The sequence below is a fragment of the Xenia sp. Carnegie-2017 genome, unplaced genomic scaffold (assembly GCF_021976095.1).
Source record: "Xenia sp. Carnegie-2017 unplaced genomic scaffold, XeniaSp_v1 HiC_scaffold_20, whole genome shotgun sequence".
Taxonomy (NCBI): Eukaryota; Metazoa; Cnidaria; class Anthozoa; order Malacalcyonacea; family Xeniidae; genus Xenia; species Xenia sp. Carnegie-2017.
The window spans coordinates 539,603-562,883 of NW_025813483.1; the positions used below are offsets into that span (position 1 = coordinate 539,603).

Sequence of the window (23,281 nt, forward strand, 5' to 3'; positions counted from 1 at the left end):
CAATTAGAGTTTTGTTTACAGTAATATAGGAGAGTACGAAAAAGCAAAACATTTTTGAATACGAGCGATAGAAATTCAAACGAAAGCATTTGGATCGGACAATATTAATGCCGCGACAACTTAGAACAATCTGGGTTTTGTTTACAGTAAAATAGGAGAGCACGAAAAAGCCAAACATTTTTACATACAAGCGATGGAAATTAAAACGAGAGCATTTGGACCTGACCATGTTAATATTGCGACAACGTATAACAATCTGGGTTTGGTTTACAGTGATATGGGAGAGTACGAAAAAACAAAAGATTTTTATGAACGAGCAATACTATAGAAATTAACACTGAAGCTTTTTAATGCTAGTTGCTACAAAAGCTTCCGTGTTTGAGAAAATTTACAACGAGATAGAAGAAAGATGAAATGATTTGTGGTTCCGTGAATTAAGGAAAAATTTACACTAAAGTCCTAACAACAACAGTTGTATATAAATAAGGTTTAAATATATTCTTAACAATATTCAATACAAACATTTGTATTTTCAAGTTTTCAATAGTCATTTATTTACTGGAACAATTATTTGCGAAGGTCATATCTTCATTTAATTTCATTTAATTTAACAGTTATTTCTATTAGCTAAGAAACTAGTATGGAACTTTTACAGTGTATATGATATTAGTACGTTTTCAATCTATCTACTCTGAAGTTGTAAATCTCCTTAAAATGAGGGAAGTGTTTGTTGAGTTAATTACATGAGAGTAAATCCATATCTTAGAGGAACCATAACAATTTTACATCTCTTTTGTTGAATGCTAAAATGACCAGAAGACTACTTGCATATGAGGATGCACTTTGTGCTGTATTCATTTGGCTAACTCATAAAATACATTTTTTGTTTATAAGTATTGTAGATGGGTGAATTGCTTGATAATTGTTAATCGATTCATTATTTCTTCCTGTTTATAGTTGGAATCACTCCCTTAATTTTTGTGACACTGTTCTTTTTTTACAACTGGGAAATATCCGACTAAATGTAAAACCGATTTCAATTCTATTTTCTATTTCGATGCAGGTATTGACTTAACGTGTTGATGGTGAATGTGGTGATCTCATTCTTAATTTAAATTTGACTTTTTTTTAGATCACTTTGCAGTAAAATTATTTTGTAACTGTAAGCTAGAATCTGTTGCGCAAAAACGTATTTCAACGTCATATAAGTGAAAGGCTCGTTTCACTGTCCATGTCTGGCTAGCCGAGAATTAATTATAAAAATACAAAGCATGAAATTCCTTTTTGTAGCGTTTACAATTTTGTGACACTCTTTTTTTTTATAACTGGGAAATCTGCAATTTATGTAATGTAAAAACTTATTTTAATTCTATATTTTCATTCGATGGAGGTATTCACCGATAGTTGTGATGTTGAATTTGATGATCTCACTTTCATTTATATTTAACTTTTCTGAAATCAGTTTGCAGTAAGATTATTTATGTAGCTGGGAGCTAGATTTAGAGACGCAAAAAATGCATTTCAATGTCATAGAAATAAAAGACTCATTTGATTATCCATGTCTGGCTAGCCTAATATTTAGTTATAAAAATACCAAGAAAGTGGTTTTTTTATGACTAATGAATGAAACGAAGGCAAGAGCGCTATAATCGATTTTCTAGTAAAATTCAGTTCTGATGTTCTTGTTTAAAAGCATTTTTAGTGAAAAGTTTGACGTAATAAATATTAGTACAACCACTATATTGCTCCTTACAAAAGCGTGCGATTGATGTCACTATAAAATAGTTAAAAAAGCTCTACTTATAGCCCCTAAAATTACATGAAAATTATGCTTTTCAAATGTTAAATATATAAATTGCGCCAATGTTTAAAGTCTTCTTGACTACTGTAAATGACCGAATAGAAATGACCAATAGAAATGACCATATAGCTCTGTGACCAACGAAATGATAGTAAACTTTTTTAATTGTTTTTACACCCTTTTATTGAATTTTAATTTCTGATGATTTTATATATAACACACGTGAAGTACCAATTTAGTTCCACACTAAGGACACTGTTTTTTGAAGACCTAACCGAAATAAAAAATTCCAGCGGAAAAACTTGAACGGTATAAACCAAGAGCGAAGTCGTAAGGGCTTGGAGAATACTGAACAGGAAAAACCGCTAGGGATTTTAGCCGAAGTTCCGCACGCCAGGGGACCCGTATAAACAATAAACTTTACTTGATTTTTCAATGAGCCAAGAAACCAAAAACAAAAAGCCAAGAGGAAAAAAAAAGCGAAATTTTCATATACCTTTCCAAGCCTAATAATTTGTTAGTATTTTCAAAGGTATTTTAGATATTGTAATCATTCGTCATTTTAAACGTACAAATAACGAACCGAAGCTGCCATATTTCAGTTTAACTACACGTAATTAAATCGATCACCGAACCGGACAATTTTCTACTTTGAACGAGAAAATTGTTTAACTGGAGGGAATTTCTTAAAACGTGTGATTTGCTCATCTAATCCACCTTAAAATGAGTTGCACCTAGCGCAGCCTAAACGTCCCTATTTTGCACCGTTTCATTCAGTGCTTTATAGAAAGAAAAATGTTTTTAGCAGCAAAATTTTTTTGTATTTCAAATAAATACAATTCAAATGAAAAGGCTATTTCGACAGAAACCACTTGAAGAAGCCCACGTTGGATTTGGTTACCAAAATCAAACAAACAAAATACCGCTGGCATTAATATGTTATGTTTTATTTTGACAATAATCACATAAATGACTTTCATAGAATCACGACTGGTGAACATAGAAACCTTTGTGTAACTATTGAGTAAATTACGCGATATCGTCTGCGTTTTATCTTCATAATAACCATTTAAAAAGAACAACAAAACAATGCACTTTCATTCAAACTATAAGTTTCTTAGCTTGTATGTTTTTATGAAGATATTCCGCATACTTAGACTTGTACTAATCGTTCATTTTTATGCTCCCTTGCGCTGTGGCTTGCAACATTGAAATTCCGCAGGAATGAAGTTATCTTTAAAAGAAAGCAACATAACCATTTTTACATTTAAACTGGAAATGTCTTAACAAACTTAATACTTTTCTAAAGCTTCAATTTGTCGACGTATAAACGACTGAAATTTAGATTGAAATTTCCTTCCAAAGTCATTTCTTTATTAGTGGAGTCCTCCTTTAAATCTTTAAAGGTACTAACCCTACACTCGTTATTTGAGAGTAGCATGTAACTACTCGCAGCAACTACAGCGCATGTATGACCTTTCTAAAGTTTCTACTTGCGCATGACACCGGAATTCCGCCTGAAAAGAAATGCCCCATGAAGGAGGTAACCCATCATGCCATTAACTTAACCTAACCTAGTGTATGTAGCAACCACGGGTGACCTCCAACCTTTGTGGGTTGAACTACTCATACATTATTGGGGATCCATGATGGAGTGCCTTAATAGTCGCTGTAGAAAGCTGTTCATGAAATTGGCCAACTACAACGACTGCATGCTTTTACCGTTTTAGGGGAGAGATAGTTTTCTTTCCACAATAACCCCAATCTTTGTTGGTTTTCAAAAGGTCTTGCTCGTTTGATCCAGTCCTCTAATGTCTTCTAACAGATGCAATTTGCATCCTCTACGCTAAGGTACCATCTGTACCCATTAACCCCAAGTAGAAGTTGCCTTCGTTTGGCCAAACTTCACTTACATTTCCGATTCTAAGCTATCATGATCCTGTCTATTTCTCTGTGGGGCAATTACCGCCACGACAATACGCGCTCCTTAAAGCAGTATATTCACACAGATGTTTTTAAAGGTAAACCTGATAGAACAGACGCAGTTGACCAATAACCACGTTTATACAAAGTTTACACTTACTAAAGTACAAAAATGAATCATGCATGTCAAACCAAAAAAACAAATTAGTTGTCCTAGTTGAAAGAAAATTTTTATAACCTCTTCAACAAGACTATTTTTAAAAATGCATGTGCAAAATTTTACAGAAAAGTGTATTTATAAATTTCTATGCATTAAAAAATAGCCTTACAGTGGAATATACTGCACACCAGGATTTGTAGTGGCTTTTTTGCCCAAAATGTATTAAAAATAATGCCTGTTAGCAGGCTATACTACGTAAATACAAATTTACACTCACAGTTTTCGGCGAATCCCTTGTCAATTTTAACGACAGAGGACGAAACCCTTTCGACGAAAACCAATTTATCGAAGAATGACGTATCTTTGCCAATTGCAACATTGATCAGATGCCCAGCATGTAAAATCACATAGATGCCCAAAATGTTTTTTTTTTAAAAAAAATAAAAACGTTGATTCGTTATCGAGCTAAGGGACACATTTGTTCTTGTGAAGTATTTGGTGTTTGCTTTCGAAGTTTGTCATGACAAAAACGTTCGCGAACTTTAAAATTTGTCAGTGAATATATTGTCAATTCTTAATTATTGTTCAGAGGGTTTATAAAAGGAATAGCACAATCACAGTTAATATATGCAGTGTACAATGTATACTTTTCGCAAAAATTCTGACAAAAATGTTAAGGAAGAAAAAAGGTACTTACTATGAACAGTTTATTCAGTGTTAAAGCATATCAAAGGAAGTAAAATTTCCACCAAAATTACAGAATCTTCAGCTGCATAGCACAAATTGTTCGTTATTGTATGTAGCTTAGCCTCACGGGAACTATTAGGAAAAGCTAAATCCATCTTCATTGTGAAGAAATTATCAAGTTATACGTGTCCACCATCGTTTTGAATATAAACCACCATGATTTGTTCAATGTATCTCGAAGACGTTTGGTGATCATTTGTTGTTGTAAAGAAATAAGTTCAAGTCTAAAATCAAGCTTAGAACAACAAGTATTAGTTACCAAAACGGAAACTTTGAGGAAAGACAAATTTGGACTTTATATTTTGCATGAATAAAGATCAAAATACCGTTAACATTTAACACTACGATCAAAGATAAAGTTCTCTGTTAAAAGAAACTTCAAAAGACATACCCGAACTTGATTTTAACGAGATATTCAAATTTTGCCGAATAACCATAGTGTACGAGCTGAGAAACTGAATGAAATAACAACTTGTCAAAGTGTACATGTGTTAATTTTGATCTATGGCAAAAGTTGAGTTGAAGTGTTTAGTTTTGATTGGTCAGTTTCTAGGTGCGTCAACAATTGTAATTAGTACCCAGTTGAATAAGGTCACTAAACTACATCTCTAACTATATTCTATTTTTCAGCCAGCGCTTTCATATTTAATAATTTCCCTCAAGTGCTAGGTTCCCACTCAGTGTCCCTTATACTAAGTAAATAGGTTCCTACAGATTTATAGGCTTTTTCGACCGTCCAATGGATTATAATGAATATTTAATAAAATACAATGTTCTGTCACTTTTTAAAGTGTATATGAGATTAGTAGGTTTGCAATCTATCTAGTCTGAAGTTGTAAAGCTCCTTAAAATGAGAGGAGTGTTTGTTAGGTCATTTTTATGAAAGTAAATCCATATCTTAGAGGAACCATGACAATTTTACATCCCTTTTTTTGAATGCTGAAATGACCAGAAGACTGCTTTGCCATATGAGGATGAAGTTTTTTCTGTATTCATTTTGGTAACTCATGAAATACATTTTTTGTTTATAAGTATTGTAGATGGGTGAATTGCTTGATAATTGTTAATCGATTCATTATTTCTTCCTGTTTATAGTTGCAATCACTCCCTTAATTTTTGTGACACTGTTCTTTTTTTACAACTGGGAAATATCCGGCTTAATGTAAAAACAGATTTCAATTCTATTTTCTATTTCGATGCCGGTATTGACTTAACGTGTTGATGGTGAATGTGGTGATCTCATTCTTAATTTAAATTTGACTTTTTTTAGATCACTTTGTAGTAAAATTATTTATGTGGCTGCAAGCTAGAATCTGTTGCGCAAAAAAACGTATTTCAACGTCATATAAGTGAAAGGCTCGTTTGACTGTCCATGTCTGGCTAGCCCAATAATTAATTATAAAAATACAAAGTATGAAATTCCTTTTTGTAGCGTTTAAGCTTTCTCCAGTATTAACTAATGTTGAATCATGTAAATTTTAAAAGTCGGCTGATTACAAAAGTTGCATTTTATTGTTGCAACATATATTTCAAAGGGGCACATGGAGACTTTACTTGTACCTCTAAGGATACAATTTGGGTTAGGGATCTTTGAGGATGGTTATGTACAGCAATCAACAGTAGATCATTTTCCATTGATCATGTTTTTTTATGTTTTTCCTATGTACTCCACTATTTGCTAACAGATGCATTCGATAAAAAATAGACTTCTCTCCTCGACTTAATATTTCTTCATCACGTCAACGAAAGCCAAAGACATTTAATCTACAACATTAGATATTAAATTTACAACTCTATTCTCTTATATCCATTAGGATACATTATAACCCATTCACTTGCGGTTTTTGTTGAATCTTAGTCTTATATTTCCCAATCCATTATAATCACTTCGCTCCCAGTTCCATTTCAACCTTCCCAGTCTCCGTAGACCCACACTATGATCCCACTTTAATCCTCTCGTCCCAGTCTCAGCAACCGTAGGACAACTTCACAAAAACACATTCGTTTCTTTCAACGTCAATCTTAAATTCCCACGACAAAATTTTGTAATCGACAAATTTGACGTGCATCAATATTGTTATCCCTTCTGACCAAATCTGAAAGTTCACAGATGTCATCAAACCTCAGCCATTGTGTACTTTCGAAGATAATCGTTTTAGTTGTCAGAGTATTAAACAGCAAAACAACCTTCATCGAAATTTCCTCAAAATCGTCTTCTTCTTTTTTCGTATTTGTCCCAGTCTCTCGCGTGTTTCGCCAAAGAATGTGACGTCACGATTTTCAAGCTGTCTTTGAATAAACTGTAGTCCCGCCAAATTGAATCCAACAGTATCCTAAAGATAAAGCACTCATTACATGTGTGCCATAGTTTTATCGTCGTCGATGTAAAAATTCAAGAAACTTTGTTCAGTTCATTTGATTTGTAGAGCCATTTGTTCAGTTCAAACGATTTGAAAACTCATTTGTTCAGTTCAAATGATTAGTAAAGTCATTTTTAGAAGTTCAGATTATTTGTAAAGTCATTTGTTCAGTTCAGATGATTGGTAAAGTCATTTGTTCAGCTGAAATGATTTGTAAAGTCATTTGTTCAGTTAAAATGATTTGTAAAGTCATTTGTTCAATTCAGATGATTTGTAAAGTCATTTGTTCAGTTCAAATGATTTGTAAAGTCGTTTGTTCAGTTCAGATGATTTGAAAAGTCATTTGTTCAGTTGCAATGATTTGTAAAGTCATTTGTTCAGTTCGGATGATTTGTAAAGTCGTTTGTTCAGTTGGAATGATTTGTAAAGTCATTTGTTCAGTTGAAATGATTTGTAATGTCATTTGTTCAGTTCAGATGGTTTGTAAAGTCATGTGTTCAGTTGGAATGATTTGTAAAGTCATTTGTTCAGTTAAAATGATTTGTAATGTCATTTGTTCAGTTGAAATGATTTGTAAAGTCATTTGTTCAGTTGGAATGATTTGTAAAGTCCTTTGTTCAGTTGGAATGATTTGTAAAGTCATTTGTTCAGTTGGAATGATTTGTAAAGTCATTTGTTCAGTTGGAATGATTTGTAAAGTCATTTGTTCAGTTGGAATGATTTGTAAAGTCATTTGTTCAGTTGGAATGATTTGTAAAGTCATTTGTTCAGTTGGAATGATTTGTAAAGTCATTTGTTCAGTTGGAATGATTTGTAAAGTCATTTGTTCAGTTGGAATGATTTGTAATGTCATTTGTTCAGTTGAAATGATTTGTAAAGTCATTTGTTCAGTTGGAATGATTTGTAAAGTCATTTGTTCAGTTGGGATGATTTGTAAAGTCATTTTTCCAGTTGAAATAATTTGTAAAGTCATTTGTTCAGTTCAGATGGTTTGTAAAGTCATTTGTTCAGTTTAAATGATTTGTAAAGTCATTTGTTCAGTTCAGATGATTTAAAAGTCATTTGTTCAGTTCAAATGATTTGAAAAGTCAATTGTTCAGTTCATATAATTTGAAAAGTCATGTGTGGAAGTTTGAAGTACAAAATTCAAAAACTCAAGACGATTAATTTAGCAAAATTTAAAGAATTACAGAAAAGTGAAATCTTCATACTCTTAAATACTTTTGTTTCTAAATACATACTTTTTTCTGTTGTTAATACAGAAAAGAATATTCTATGAACCTTTTTAATACAAAGCCAAACTCAGTATTAAGATTGGCACTGTATTGTGAAAGAAAGTCTTAATTGCTCTTAACCAATCAGAATTGACGACTTTTTCATGTTTAGTTTAGAGTCATTAAAGTGTCGACAAAATTTACAAATAATAAATTAACGGTCGTCTAGCGCATGTTAAAATTACGGGAGAAATTTGGCGATACTTGCGGTTTATTAAACGTACAACTTCCTACCTTCATTTCGCAAACTCGGCTACGACAATGTGATCTGATAGAGTCTATTACAGGCAGGAGTTCAGGAGTGGATATAATTTTGTTGTGATGTATTCTATCGTAACAAAATATGAAAAAAATGAAAAAGATCCAGCACTGTACATAGGTATCTCACAAATTGTATCATATATTCAGCAATACTTAGGGAATGGAATACGATGAAATTTTTAGGAAATGATTTAAAGAAACACGTATTGAAAATAATATTGATTGAAACCAAAAATAAATCAAGTCTTAATCTTACCGCAGCAGAAAGAACAGACATCGACAACTTAACTCTGTTTCCCAGCCATTCTAAACAATCACGTATATCTGGGATTAGCAAAATTTGAAAACGAAACCTGTACCATGTGAACTAAGGACACAGGAGTCAAAATACATTTCACTTTACCTTAATCCACTCAAGAAGAAGTTTCAGTACGTCAATGACATAGTCAAACGGTAACACAAGCAATGATTCTTCAAGTTCGCTGAAATTAAATAATTTAAATGTTTTGTAGAAAAACACTTGCTTCATAAGATACCTCTCTACTAAAGTAAATGGTTTGAACCCGGGAGTATCGCTACATATTTGTAAATGATTATCGTCCAGGTTAATAAAGTCCTGAGAAGGACTGTTTTTGTTGTTGTTGACTGACGTTTCGACAACCTTAGCGGTAGTCATCTTCAGAGTCAAATGAGGAGTAAATGTCAGGTTAGCCGTATTTGTTATCTGGTTCTTACGTCATTGTATTGTGTGTACAGGAAATGTGTATTGTCATTGTGAATTAGTGTGAAGTGAAATATTCTATTTTTAGTTGTGATGATGATGATTTAGATGTGATGTTTTTAGTTGTAATGTGTGGGTGTCAATTGTGTATTGTCATTGTGAATTAGTGTGAAGTGTAATGTTTTTACTTGATCGTTTGTTTGTATTGTGAATAAGTCGTTTGTAAGGTGCCGGTAATTGCTGTGATCTGTTCAGGGGTGGTTTGTTCCAAGTTGGTATACCAACTTACTAATGTAAGCCGTAATGTAATACCTCTCTACTGTATTCTAATAACACTAAATATTTAATTCCTTTAGTAACTCTAATGAGACACTTTGCCATACTTTACCTTTAAAATGCTCTAAATTAACTTTTAGTACAAACAACTTTTTTCACGGGATAATTTGCTGCTCTTTATAATACTTCAACCTTACCTTGACTTTACTTTTTTCACCACTAGAAGTACATACTGTACAGGCTGTGAAAAGAAAAAAATATTTTACAAACGTCGTTAGTATATGGTCCGGGAAAAGGAGGTTGACATAGACAGGCATTCAATCGTAGAACAACAATATTTATGGCCTCCATCTTCGTGCTCAAGATATTTTATTTCATTATTACAAATCTTGTGTATTTTCCATTTAACTCTCATTTTTTCTAGAGTTGTTATAAATGTAAAGCCATCTCATCTATTTTTTCCTTATCTACATACGTACGTATGTAAGTCTTATAATCTTACCATTTCATTAATATTTACATTAATCATGTTTAACATGCACGTGGCTTTCACCTTGTATCACGTGGCCTTCATATTGTTCTTAAATGGAAACATTGAAGATATAGTAAACTTACACTGACATTACCAAAGGCAGCAAGAATCGGATGAATGGCGCGCTTTGGAAGCTGTTCAAAGGAAAGAAAATGTATTTGAGAACAAAAAAACTTGTGTAAAAAACGAAACTGGATTTTCTGTATAAATCAGACAATAGTGAAGGGCGTGGTTCCAATTAGAGAGTGTGGAAATATTGGTGGTAGTTTCATGGGTACGTCAGTGCAGAGCATGGTCCCAATTAGACAGTATGAAAATAATGGTGGTTTCATTGGGAGAGTTTAATAACAGTGTAGGGCGTTGCCCCAATTAGAGAGTTAGAAAATATTATTGGTAGTTTCATGGGTAGGGTTAAATAACGATGCAGGGCGTGGTCCCAATTAGAGAGTAAGAAAATATTGGCGGTGGTTTCACAGGTAGGGTTGAATAACAGTGTAGGGCGTTGTCCCAATTAGGGTGTTTAGTCTAGGAAAGTTTAAGATTTAAGATTGTCTATACGTATAACATAAACATTTTGTAGATGGGCAGAGCAAGAAATAACAAACCTTTCATTTAAGATTTAAGATTGTCTATACGTATAACATAAACATTTTGTAGTTGTGCAGAGCGAGAAATAACAAACCTTTCAATTAAGATTTAAGATTGTCTATACGTATAACATTAACATTTTGTAGATGTGCAGAGCAAGAAATAACAAATCTTTCATTTAAGATTTAAGATTGTCTATACGTATAACATAAACATTTTGTAGATGTGCAGAGCAAGAAATAACAAACCTTTCATTTAAGATTTAGGATTGTCTATACGTATAACATAAACATTTTGTAGATGTGCAGAGCAAGAAATAACAAACCTTTCATTTAAGATTTGAGATTGTCTATACGTATAACATAAACATTTTTAGATGTGCAGAGCAAGAAATAACAAACCTTTCATTTAAGATTTAAGATTGTCTATACGTATAACATAAACATTTTGTAGATGTGCAGAACAAGAAATAACAAACCTACCGTTTTGTCTTTAGTCACTTGACTCGCTTTATGTTCAAGTTCTTTCTGTCTTTCTTCCTTATACAATTCAATGGCCTCCATGATTCTTTCAGCCTAATGAAGAGATAAGAGAACAAACATCAACATAGTAATCTCCACGCGTATATTATATATTATACTGTAATATCCTCCAAGTATCCCAATCATACTGTATTATCTTCCAAGTATCTATATTCTACTATAATATCCTCCAAGTATCCCAATCATACTGTATTATCTTCCAAGTATCTATATTCTACTATAATATCCTCCAAGTATCCTAATCATACTGTATTATCTTCCAAGTATCTATATTCTACTATAATATCCTCCAAGTATCCCAATCATACTGTATTATCTTCCAAGTATCTACATTCTACTATAATATCCTCCAAGTATCCCAATCATACTGTATTATCTTCCAAGTATCTATATTCTACTATAATATCCTTCAAGTATCCCAATCATACTGTATTATCTTCCAAGTATCTATATTCTACTATAATATCCTCCAAGTATCCCAATCATACTGTATTATCTTTCAAGTATATATATTCTACTATAATATCCTCCAAGTATCCTAATCATACTATATTATTTTTCCAAGTATCTATATTCTACTATAATATCCTTCAAGTACCCGGTCTCAATGTAAGCTTAAACACTTGGCCTCAGATATGCACAATCTTCACATGTTTTTGGTGTACTACAGTTTTCGATGTATCTGTGTGATTTTAAGGTATCTTTCAGGTACTACAGGGGAAACTGGGCACAAAACCAATAAAATTAACTTGCAATGCTAATACAACAACAGAACTAACTCCTTTGATCGTCTCGATAGTTTTCTTGCCAGCTTTAACAGCTTCTGTGTCTTGTTCACCTGGAATCTAAACATCATGGTTTAAATAAATGAATTTATTTAGTGCAATAAATGCAACTTCCACAAGATATTTTCCAAAGTGAAAGTATATAACAAATACAGAGTAGTTAGGCTCAAGATGGAACATACGTATCTCATGTTGCATAGTAAAAAGAATCTTACAATTGTTTCAACTCCTGTTAAGGCGCTTTCTTCGTAAGCAGCTTCCCTCTCCTAAATAGAAAAATTTAAATAAACATTGAAAGTACAGGTACTATATGCATATTTTTGTAGCTCCAGCAACAGATCTATGTAGAGTACCATTTCTCTCTCCTCTTCGACAAACAACGGTTCGTCCGTTCGTTCCCAGAGTCTCAACGATTTATAAAACACAACTATAAAACACAACATTCGCAATCAAGAAGACTACACGCATCTCAAAACAGAGCTGGCACACATCGCTCACTCGTACATCTCATCTTATCACCCGACACCAGCTGACTTCAAAAAACATCACATTCTTAAAAACATTCGCAACAATCCAAACATTATCATTCTCAAACCGGACAAAGGCAACGGCGTTGTAATCATGGATCGTCAAATGTACCGTAACTCCTGCCTTAAAATCATTAACAATACAGCAAAGTTTACCCCACTCAAAGAAGACGTCACACTACCACGTGAAGCCAAACTACAACGACTGTTAAGGAAACTTCTAAAGAAAGACTCTATTAACAACAAAGTTTATAATGATATCTTCCCCAGAGGTTCTCAGCCCTCACGCTTCTACGGTTTACCGAAACTTCACAAGAAACGAGAACCAGAACAATCGCCTCCACTACGACCGATAGTTTCATCAATCAACGCATACAATTATAATTTAGCTAAGTATCTTAGTTCTCTACTAACACCACTCATACCAGATGACCACTCCACTAAAGATTCTTTCACTTTCCTCGACGATTTCTCATCTTTCAACTCATCAACTTCTTGTCACAAATTCTTCATCTCCTACGACGTTGAAAGCCTATTTACTAACATACCACTTACTGAAACCATCAACCTAGCAATCGACTTAATATTCACTCACAACCCCACGTTCAGTATAAACAGGACCGACCTCACACAACTGTTTTTAATAGCAACAGCACAGACGCATTTTTTTATTTAATGGAAAATTTTATGACCAGACGGACGGTGTTGCGATGGGCTCTCCCTTAGCACCCATACTTGCTAACATTTTCATGGGCTCACATGAACGAAACTGGCTAAACAACTACAACGACACTAAACCACTATTTTACCGCAGATACGTTGACGATATTTTTTGTGTTTTTACTAACGAAACTGAGGCCATGAAGTTTTATAATTACATTAACACACAGCACGCAAACATTAGATTTTCTTTTGAAACTGAACAACAAGATCAACTGCCATTTCTTGACATTTTACTAACAAAATCTCACGACAGCTGTACAACATCTACATACCACAAACCAACGTACACAGGACTTCTGACGAACTATTTTAGTTTCACACCACTTTCATACAAAACCGGACTTATACGCACACTAATCGACAGAGCATACAAACTTAACAATACGAACAATGGCTTTCAACGAGACATAAAAAACATCACATCCACTCTCTTACGAAACTCTTTCCCACTTCACTTTATTAACAGAACCGTAAAACGATATCTCGACAACAAACATAGCAAAAACCTCAACCTAGACACCGAAACTCCTGACACGACGATCACAACCAACACAAATGAAAATTCCAAAATAACAACTCTATACTTCAAACTACCATACATCGGACATTACTCACGACACACACAACGCAGACTTACAAACATTATGAAACGCTTCTGTACAGATATTGACATTCGACTAATTTTCACATCATTCAAAATCAAAAACCTTTTTTCATTTAAAGACCCGATCCCTGATTCAATTAAATCTATGGTGGTATATGAATTCAATTGCGCGGGATGTAATTCCCGATACATTGGCGAAACTTCGCGCCATTTATCCACCAGAATCAGGGAACATACCACAACAGACAAAAACTCTCACATCTACCGACACCTTCTCAAATCTCACTCATGCAAAACCAACTATTCACCCTCTTGTTTCAAAATCATCGACACTGCCGACACCTCATTCACCCTTAAAATCAAAGAAGCACTGCACATTAACAAAACTAACCCTGACCTCAATGTTCAAGTTTTTAAATTCAATACGATATTTAGTTTATAATACGCTCGGACGCTCCTCATTATATTATCTTATTTCCTTTTTATTGTTGTAATTTATGCATCATATTACTTTTATATAAACCCTGTATCACCTATTATTTCATTCATACTGAAGATGGCATCATGAGATGTCGAAACATGTCTATTTTCAAAAAAGTTGTCGTGTATATTAAATGTGTATTGTCAACGATTTATCATGTGACCCACTGATCTATAAAATAATATACAATGCATGTGGAACTGGAGTGTTAAGAATAAGAGTTGATCTTTGAGTAAATGGTACTCTTATTGATAATAACGTTTTTCGTTCATTCTTTCATTCATATCAAGCAAACTTATGTTTAACATTATCTAAAACCTTCCATATTTGACACTTTCATTCATATAAAGCAAACTTATGTTTAACATTATCTAAAACCTTCCATACTTGACACTTACAAAAAACTCGACATTATCTAAAACCTTCCATACTTGACACTTACAACAAACTCGCCGTCACGGCTGATTGCAAGACTCCATATTTCTGAATGATGCCCTTCTAAGGTCGTAACATGAAGAAATCTGTCAGCGTCCCAATATTTTATCGTTTTATCTTTACTTGCACTGAAGAAATAATGAGTTTTTGGCACGAACTGCACGGCCATGACACTAAAAGAAGATTAAAGCTGTTATAATATAAATATCGAATATACATGTAGGTATTACTAGGTGTAATGTTGATAACATGAGAGTATACGGTATACAATGAAAGTACATGTAGGTATTACTAGGTGTAATGTTGATAACATTAGAATATAAGGTACACAACGAAAGTACATGTAGGTATTACTAGGTGTAATGTTGATAACATGAGAATATAAGGTACAAAATGAAAGTACATGTAGGTATTACTAGGTATACTGTTGATAACATGAGAATATAAGGTATACAATGAAAGTACATGTAGGTATTACTAGGTATAATGTCTATAACATGAAAATATACAGTATACAATGAAAGTACATGTAGGTATTACTAGGTGTAATGTTGATACCATGAGAATATAAGGTATAAAATGAAAGTACATGTAGGTATTGTGGGGTGTAATGTTGATAACATGCGGGTAAAAAATATGCAGGAAATCTACGTATAAAACAATTGAGGACGTGGTTTACTAGTATGTTAGACGTACGAGGTATGGTGATGACGAAACAATGGTGTAACCAAGGTAAGAGGGTTTAATAGGGTATAATGACAATGTACATAGGATACAATGTACATAGGAGTGTATAGTAGGGATATAATCAACTGTTTCAGGCTATCACATATTACTATCATAAAATTGCGTATCTGTTATTTAAAATTACATTGTACGTTTCTGTCATCATGGGCGAATATTGATTTGCGACAATCACCAAAATCCAAACCCCAAATCTTAATGTTCTTGTCAACGCCACCAGAAACGAGGAGAACGTTATCCTGTAAAAAATGAATCAAGGATGACAAAAATCCAAAGACAGAAAAGTTTCAAAATACGACGCCATTGAAAAGCGTTCAATAATGCAAAGTGGTCAAGTGATGGAACGAAACACGCTCTACACTTTCACAACAGAGGATTGGTAAAAATTTACACGGTCATACGTAATTGACATTATGTACGTCTTTTTTAAAGTTTGAAAATAATCTAGATTCTTTTGAACTGTCGCATAAATTATTAATGCATTATTTAAAATTGATTCACTTTGTAATTTTATTTCGAAAATATCTAATTCGAAAAGCTATAGCGAAATGACTTATTTACAGCTTGATAATGTATCTTTTGTGTATACGTATTTTTCTTCTATTTTATGTGGTAAAGTTCTTTCAACCAAAAATAAAAAACGTATTATAAAACATGATATCAAAACAGAATTGGAAGCCGTTCCTGTGAGCTTGAAAAAACAGTATAATTCATAAGACAGCTAAAACGGATGTGACGTATACAAAATGTATGCGTCCATGACGTAGGCTAAGGATTCTTCTTGTAATCACAATACACGTTTGCATACGACAGTCAAACGTGGATACTTTGAAACACACGTCATATGAATAAAACGTACCGTTGATATATCCATGGTAACAACATGTAATTTATGACCATAGAGGGATAGGAAGAACTAAATAACGACGCGGGAAAAGGAACCACATTTAAAGAATGAATACAAAAGTAATTAGGATAAATGGACAGGAAAATGCTTATTCAGTTAAATTTTTGAGACTTCTGTAAGTCAAATTATAACGTTGATGGAAAGCATACATTAATCCAATGTTACGTAACTAGCTTATAGTCAAAAATATCGCCTTCTTTTTACAAAAGTGGATTTTTTTAGTGAATTTTTTTGTAGGAAAAGGAAACAGTTCTAACTCAAAGTGCATTTTTATCGTGATTCATAGAAAAACAAATGGGAGAATTTCGTACAAGGAGTCATCTTTAAAGTGATATACAGCAACAAATGAAAATATTCTAACAACTGCTATCCAACAACAACTGCTATCCAATACCATCAACTGCTATCAAATACTATCAAATGCTATCCAATACCATCAACTGCTATCCAATACCATCAACTACGTACAAAAATATTAAACAACTTACCTTCAATGTATCAGTTAAGAAAATTTTCATTGTAAAATCAAGCAAAGCCACGGCAATAAACTTTTGATTTGGGCTGCAAAGAAGGTTGGCACGTGATTAAATGAAAGATCATAAATACGTATACCCCCAGGTGAATATATCAACAACTAACCTGAACTTTACACACATTACGTCATCATTTATCTTTAATGTTCGTGCATGACAAATACTTAATCTTTGACTAAACAAAATAATACAAAATGAATCACCCAATTGTACAACGAAATTCATAATCCAATTAGACAATATTGAATCATACAACTAGAAAATGTTAAGCTGAGTTTGAACAAACAAAAAGCGGATGGTCACATTTAACCACTTTTCTTTACAAACATCATGAAATGCACAAGAAAAACAAGAGAAAAACTTTAGAACACAAGCTTCAACAGAATTAGTACATGAAGTTGTTTTTTCTCCGACAGACAATGGACATTTTTCGTCTTACAATGCTAAAAAAGTGAGAAAAATCATGTTGAGTGCAAACGTTGCTTTACATGCAAATTATTTAACACCTGGTCGTTGAATAGTTCTTATCCGTAATCAAATCAAATTCCCAAAATTTTACATCTTTGTCACCACTTCCTGAGGCGAATAGCGTCTAGAAATTGATAAAATCATCATTTCTAGATGAACGTAGTCTTAGCTCCCTCTGAACGATTCACTGAAAGAATATATGAGGACGGGGGGGAGGAGAGAAGTGAAGCATACTTCACTTGTCTCTTCGAGGAGTTACAAAATCACAAGCAGCAGAATAACTTAAGTTAGCCAACAAAAAGATCGCTTCTATTTCTGTTAGAGAAATAATCGAAAGAAAGCATATTAAGAAGGGCATGGCCGTCCACAAATTTTGTCAAAAATGTTACTTTCCAACGACTGGACCAAAAATATGTTTTTAAAATAAAGTAAAGGTCCTTACATTATCGGGAGCTAAACACAACGACCAAATAGCACCATCGTGTGCGTCCACAGTTTCAAGCAATGAACCAGACGAAACGTAAATATTTGGAGTTTGCCAGCCTGTAAAGGAAATTTAGAGGGTCAACATCTTACATTGGCTCAATACTTTATAAAGTCATCTTCGCTATTGTTGTATACCTTAGTTCAAACAATGACGTGTCTGTCACATGACCTTACACTGGCTCACTACTTTATAAAGTCACATTCACTAATGCTAAATACCTTAGTTCAAACAACAACGTGTTTGTCACATGACCTTACACTGTCTCACTACTTTATAAAGTCATATTCACTAATCCTGAATACCTTAGTACCAACAACGTGTCTGTCACATGACCTTACATTGTCTCACTACTTTATAAAGTCATATTCACTAATCCTGAATACCTCAGTACCAACAACAACGTGTCTGTCACATGACCTTACATTGTCTCACCACTTTATAAAGTCATATTCACTAATGCTGAATACCTTAACACCAACAACAACGTGTCTGTCACATGACCTTACATTGTCTCACTACTTTATAAAATCATATTCACTAATGCTGAATACCTTAGTACCAACAACAACGTGTCTGTCACCAGGTACAAAAAGCGAACTTAGACAATAACCAGAAGACATTGTTCTGATGCATTTCTGAGTCGATCTATAAATTTGTTGGAAATATCATCACAGGTTGACATAGACAGTCACTCTTTCGACCGACAAACAATGATAGAGTAGAGTACGTAAGTCTGTTACAGTAATTTTACATCTTTCAGGATAATTCCTTGATTAATGGTTTTTTAAGAAAATTTTAATTTTTCACTCCCCATTAGAAAGTACTCGAACCTTATTCCCCTAACAGAAACAATGATTATCCTGTTGGTACAACTTGATAAAACTTTAAAAAATATGCATCATTGTATGTTTTAGTTAAAGAAATTACAAGCAAATACACATACACAACTTTAAAAATCTGTTTATTGTACCTGTTCCACAATTTAACACTTTCAGCTGCGCCAGAGAGGATGCAGGAATCATCAGAATTGAATGACAAAGTCCTAAAGTAACAAAGCTAGCTAAAAATCAACTAAATCAAGGGTGAAGTTCATAAAATAAAATATGCGCCATCCATTTTATTCAAGACTTCATGCTAAAGTGAAAAATACTACAAAATGCGGGTGAAGCCAAAATAACAACAACACAACAAAATTAATCATTTTCTCACATGCAATTATTTCTAACCATTGAATCGCTATGTAAAATAAATATACAAATATTTGCTCTTAGGGGTCAATCAGATGAAGTAAGCTGTTATAGTATGACGCTTCAAAAGGCACATGAGATTTAAGACTTTAACTTATTGTCTTCATATTCCAGATTTATTGAGATCTACGTAGCCACATACCTTACATCACTACGATGACCAGGTGTCTTTATGGAAAGTATATTAGTTGAATCTTTCTTTTCTTCATTGAAGACATGAAACTCTACGCTGTTGTTGTGTAGTAATAATGAAATCTGTAGAAATTTAAAATACTTCTTATTTCAAGTGGATGCAACTAATTCCATAGTATCCAGTATACTACGCATTCTTTACATGTACAATCAAATAAGATGATAAAAAATGACGAAAGGCTCTTTCTCATCGTCCAAAATGACTATTCAACAACACTTGGAAATATACAGAAACATCAATTTAACACATCCATACTTCTCAAATATAAAAAAAAATCGCGGACAAAAATAATGAGATACCTTTAGATCATTATTTGAATTCAATGCAAAGTCAAATGACCTAACAAGAATAAAAAAATTGTTTGTATTTTACAATGGCGGAAAAAGCAAAACAAGTGAATGAAAGACGTACGTACATATGGACGAGGAGGACTAGAAACGACTTTTCAATCATAAATATTGTTTAAAAATAACTGTTTTATTCAGCCATTTTGAACAAGCAATTTTTAAAATTCACATTGTAAAACTGCTTAAAAATATTGCGTGTATGAAAGTATTAGAAACCAACATTGATTAATTATATTTAAGAAAAAACATCCGTTGAGAAAAGCACGTCAAGAAAAATTCTCTCTCACACAAAACGCTTGACTTCCACAAGCGAATTACAATGTTTGTACTCCATACATCATTTTACCGTATCTTTGAGGTCGCTTTAACATCGGGTAATTTTAAAACAAATAAGACAAATAGTGCGCAAATACACAATTAAAATGTTGGAACAACGCATATCAAGCAATTGGACCTGACCATGTCAATAGTGCGACAACGTACTGCAATCTGGGTTCGGTTTACGATTATATGGGAGAGTACAAAAAAGCAAAAGATTTTTACGAACGAGCGATGAAAATTCAAACAAAAGTTATTGGACCTGACCATGTTAATATTGCATCAACGTACAATAATCTGGGTTTGGTTTACAAAAATATGGGAGAATACGAAAAAGCAAAAGATTTTTACGAACGAGCAATGGAAATTAAAACGAAAGCATTTGGACCTGACCATGTTAATATTGGGACAACGTACCAAAATCTAGGTTCTATTTACAGTTATATGGGAGAGTACAAAGAAGCAAAAGATTTTTATAAACGAACGATGGAAATTGAAACGAAAGCATTTGGACCTGACCATGTTAATATTGCGACAACGTATTGCAATGTGGGTTCGGTTTACGATTATATGGGAGAGTACGAAAAGCAAAAGATTTTACGAACGAGCAATGGAAATTCAAACAAAAGCATTTGGACCTGACCATGTTAATATTGCGACAACGTACTGTAATCTGGGTTTGGTTTACAAAAAGATGGGAGAATACGAAAAAGCAAAAGATTTTTATGAACAAACGATGGAAATTGAAACGAAAGCATTTGGACCTGACCATGTCAATATTGCGACAACGTATTGCAATCTGGGTTCGGTTTACGATGATATGGGAGAGTACGAAAAAGCAAAAGATTTTTACGAACGAGCAATGGAAATTCAAACAAAAGCATTTGGACCTGACCATGTTAATACTGCGACAACGTATTGCAATCTGGGTTCGGTTTACAAAGATATGGGAGAGTACGAAAAAGCAAAAGATTTTTACGAACGAGCAATGGAGATTAAAACAAAAGCATTTGGACCTGACCATGTCAATATTGCGACAACGTACTGCAATCTGGGTTCGGTTTACGATGACATGGGAGAATACGAAAAAGCAAAAGATTTTTACGAACGAGCAATGGAAATTAAAACGAAAGCATTTGGACCTGACCATGTTAATATTGGGACAACGTACCAAAATCTAGGTTCTATTTACAGTTATATGGGAGAGTACAAAGAAGCAAAAGATTTTTATAAACGAACGATGGAAATTGAAACGAAAGCATTTGGACCTGACCATGTTAATATTGCGACAACGTATTGCAATGTGGGTTCGGTTTACGATTATATGGGAGAGTACGAAAAAGCAAAAGATTTTTACGAACGAGCAATGGAAATTCAAACAAAAGCATTTGGACCTGACCATGTTAATATTGCGACAACGTACTGTAATCTGGGTTTGGTTTACAAAAAGATGGGAGAATACGAAAAAGCAAAAGATTTTTATGAACAAACGATGGAAATTGAAACGAAAGCATTTGGACCTGACCATGTCAATATTGCGACAACGTATTGCAATCTGGGTTCGGTTTACGATGATATGGGAGAGTACGAAAAAGCAAAAGATTTTTACGAACGAGCAATGGAAATTCAAACAAAAGCATTTGGACCTGACCATGTTAATACTGCGACAACGTATTGCAATCTGGGTTCGGTTTACAAAGATATGGGAGAGTACGAAAAAGCAAAAGATTTTTACGAACGAGCAATGGAAATTAAAACAAAAGCATTTGGACCTGACCATGTTAATATTGCGACAACGTACTGCAATATGGGTTCGGTTTACGATGATATGGGAGAGTACAAAAAAGCAAAAGATTTTTACGAACGAGCAATGGAAATTAAAACAAAAGCATTTGGACCTGACCATGTCAATATTGCGGCAACGTACTGCAATCTGGGTTCGGTTTACAATGATATGGAAGAGTACAAAAAAGCAAAAGATTTTTACAAACGAGCAATGGAAATTCAAACAAAAGCATTTGGACCTGACCATGTTAATATTGCGACAACGTACTGTAATCTGGGTTTGGTTTACAAAAAGATGGGAGAGTACGAAAAAGCAAAAGATTTCTACGAACGAGCAATGGAAATTGAAACAAAAGCATTTGGACCTGACCATGTTATTATTGCGACAACGTACTGCAATCTGGGTTCGGTTTACGATGATATGGGAGAGTACGAAAAAGCAAAAGATTTTTACGAAAGAGCAATGGAAATTGAAACAAAAGCAATTGGACCTGACCATGTCAATAGTGCGACAACGTACTGCAATCTGGGTTCGGTTTACGATTATATGGGAGAGTACAAAAAAGCAAAAGATTTTTACGAACGAGCAATGGAAATTCAAACAAAAGCATTTGGACCTGACCATGTTAATATTGCGAAAACGTACTGTAATCTGGGTTTGGTTTACAAAAAGATGGGAGAGTACGAAAAAGCAAAAGATTTCTACGAACGAGCAAAGGAAATTGAAACAAAAGCATTTCGACCTGACCAAGTTATCATTGCGACAACGTACTGCAATCTGGCTTCGGTTTACAAAGATATGGGAGAGTACGAAAAAGCAAAAGATTTTTACGAACGAGCAATGGAAATTGAAACAAAAGCATTTGGACGTGACCATGTTAATATTGCGACAACGTACTGCAATCTGGGTTCGGTTTACGAAGATATGGGAGAGTACGAGAAAGCCAAACATTTTTGCATAGGAGCGATGGAAATTCAAACGAAAGCATTTGGACCTGACCATGTTAATATTGCGACAACGTACAACAATCTGGGTTTGGTTTACAAAAAGATGGGAGAGTACGAAAAAGCAAAAGATTTCTACGAACGAGCAATGGAAATTGAAACAAAAGCATTTGGACCTGACCATGTTAATATTGCAACAACGTACTGCAATCTGGGTTCGGTTTACAAAGTTATGGGAGAGTACGAAAAAGCAAAAGATTTTTACGAACGAACAATGGAAATTGAAACAAAAGCATTTGGACGTGACCATGTTAATACTGCGACAACGTACTGCAACTTGGGTTTGGTTTACAAAGGTATGGGAGAGTACGAAAAAGCAAAAGATATTTACGAACAAGCGATGGAAATTCAAACGAAAGCATTTGGACCTGACCACGTTAATATCGCGACAACGTACAATAATCTGGGTTTTGTTTACAGTAAAATAGGAGAGCACAAAAAAGCAAAACATTTTTGCATACAAGCCATGGAAATTCAAACGAAAGCATTTGGACCTGACCATGTAAA

General features: G+C 33.7%; 1 protein-coding gene across 1 annotated transcript; it reads right to left on the minus strand.

Annotated features, from left to right (window-relative positions):
- Positions 1 to 6,733: 6,733 nt before the first annotated feature.
- On the minus strand, positions 6,734 to 23,273 carry LOC124443231 (WD repeat-containing protein 3-like). Its single transcript, XM_046993765.1, has 11 exons — positions 23,269 to 23,273; positions 14,748 to 14,913; positions 12,186 to 12,236; positions 11,965 to 12,030; positions 11,126 to 11,218; positions 10,139 to 10,189; positions 9,721 to 9,764; positions 8,930 to 9,008; positions 8,783 to 8,832; positions 8,500 to 8,593; positions 6,734 to 6,964 (listed from the first exon to the last, which is right to left on the minus strand). The coding sequence occupies exons 2-11, from the start codon at positions 14,907 to 14,909 to the stop codon at positions 6,821 to 6,823; spliced, it is 834 nt and encodes a 277-aa protein (XP_046849721.1). The 5' UTR covers positions 14,910 to 14,913; positions 23,269 to 23,273; the 3' UTR covers positions 6,734 to 6,820.
- Positions 23,274 to 23,281: the final 8 nt, after the last annotated feature.

Bases quoted from the DNA above. Each gene is read 5' to 3' on its own strand.
- LOC124443231 (XM_046993765.1), bottom strand. From the start codon at position 14,909: ATGGCCGTGCAGTTCGTGCCAAAAACTCATTATTTCTTCAGTGCAAGT. The intron at 11,219-11,964 runs GTTAGTTCTGTT...TCTCTTCATTAG, and splicing joins CTATCGAGACGATCAAAGGA to GCTGAAAGAATCATGGAGGC. The intron at 9,009-9,720 runs GTAAGGTTGAAG...ATTTAATTTCAG, and splicing joins GTGAAAAAAGTAAAGTCAAG to CGAACTTGAAGAATCATTGC.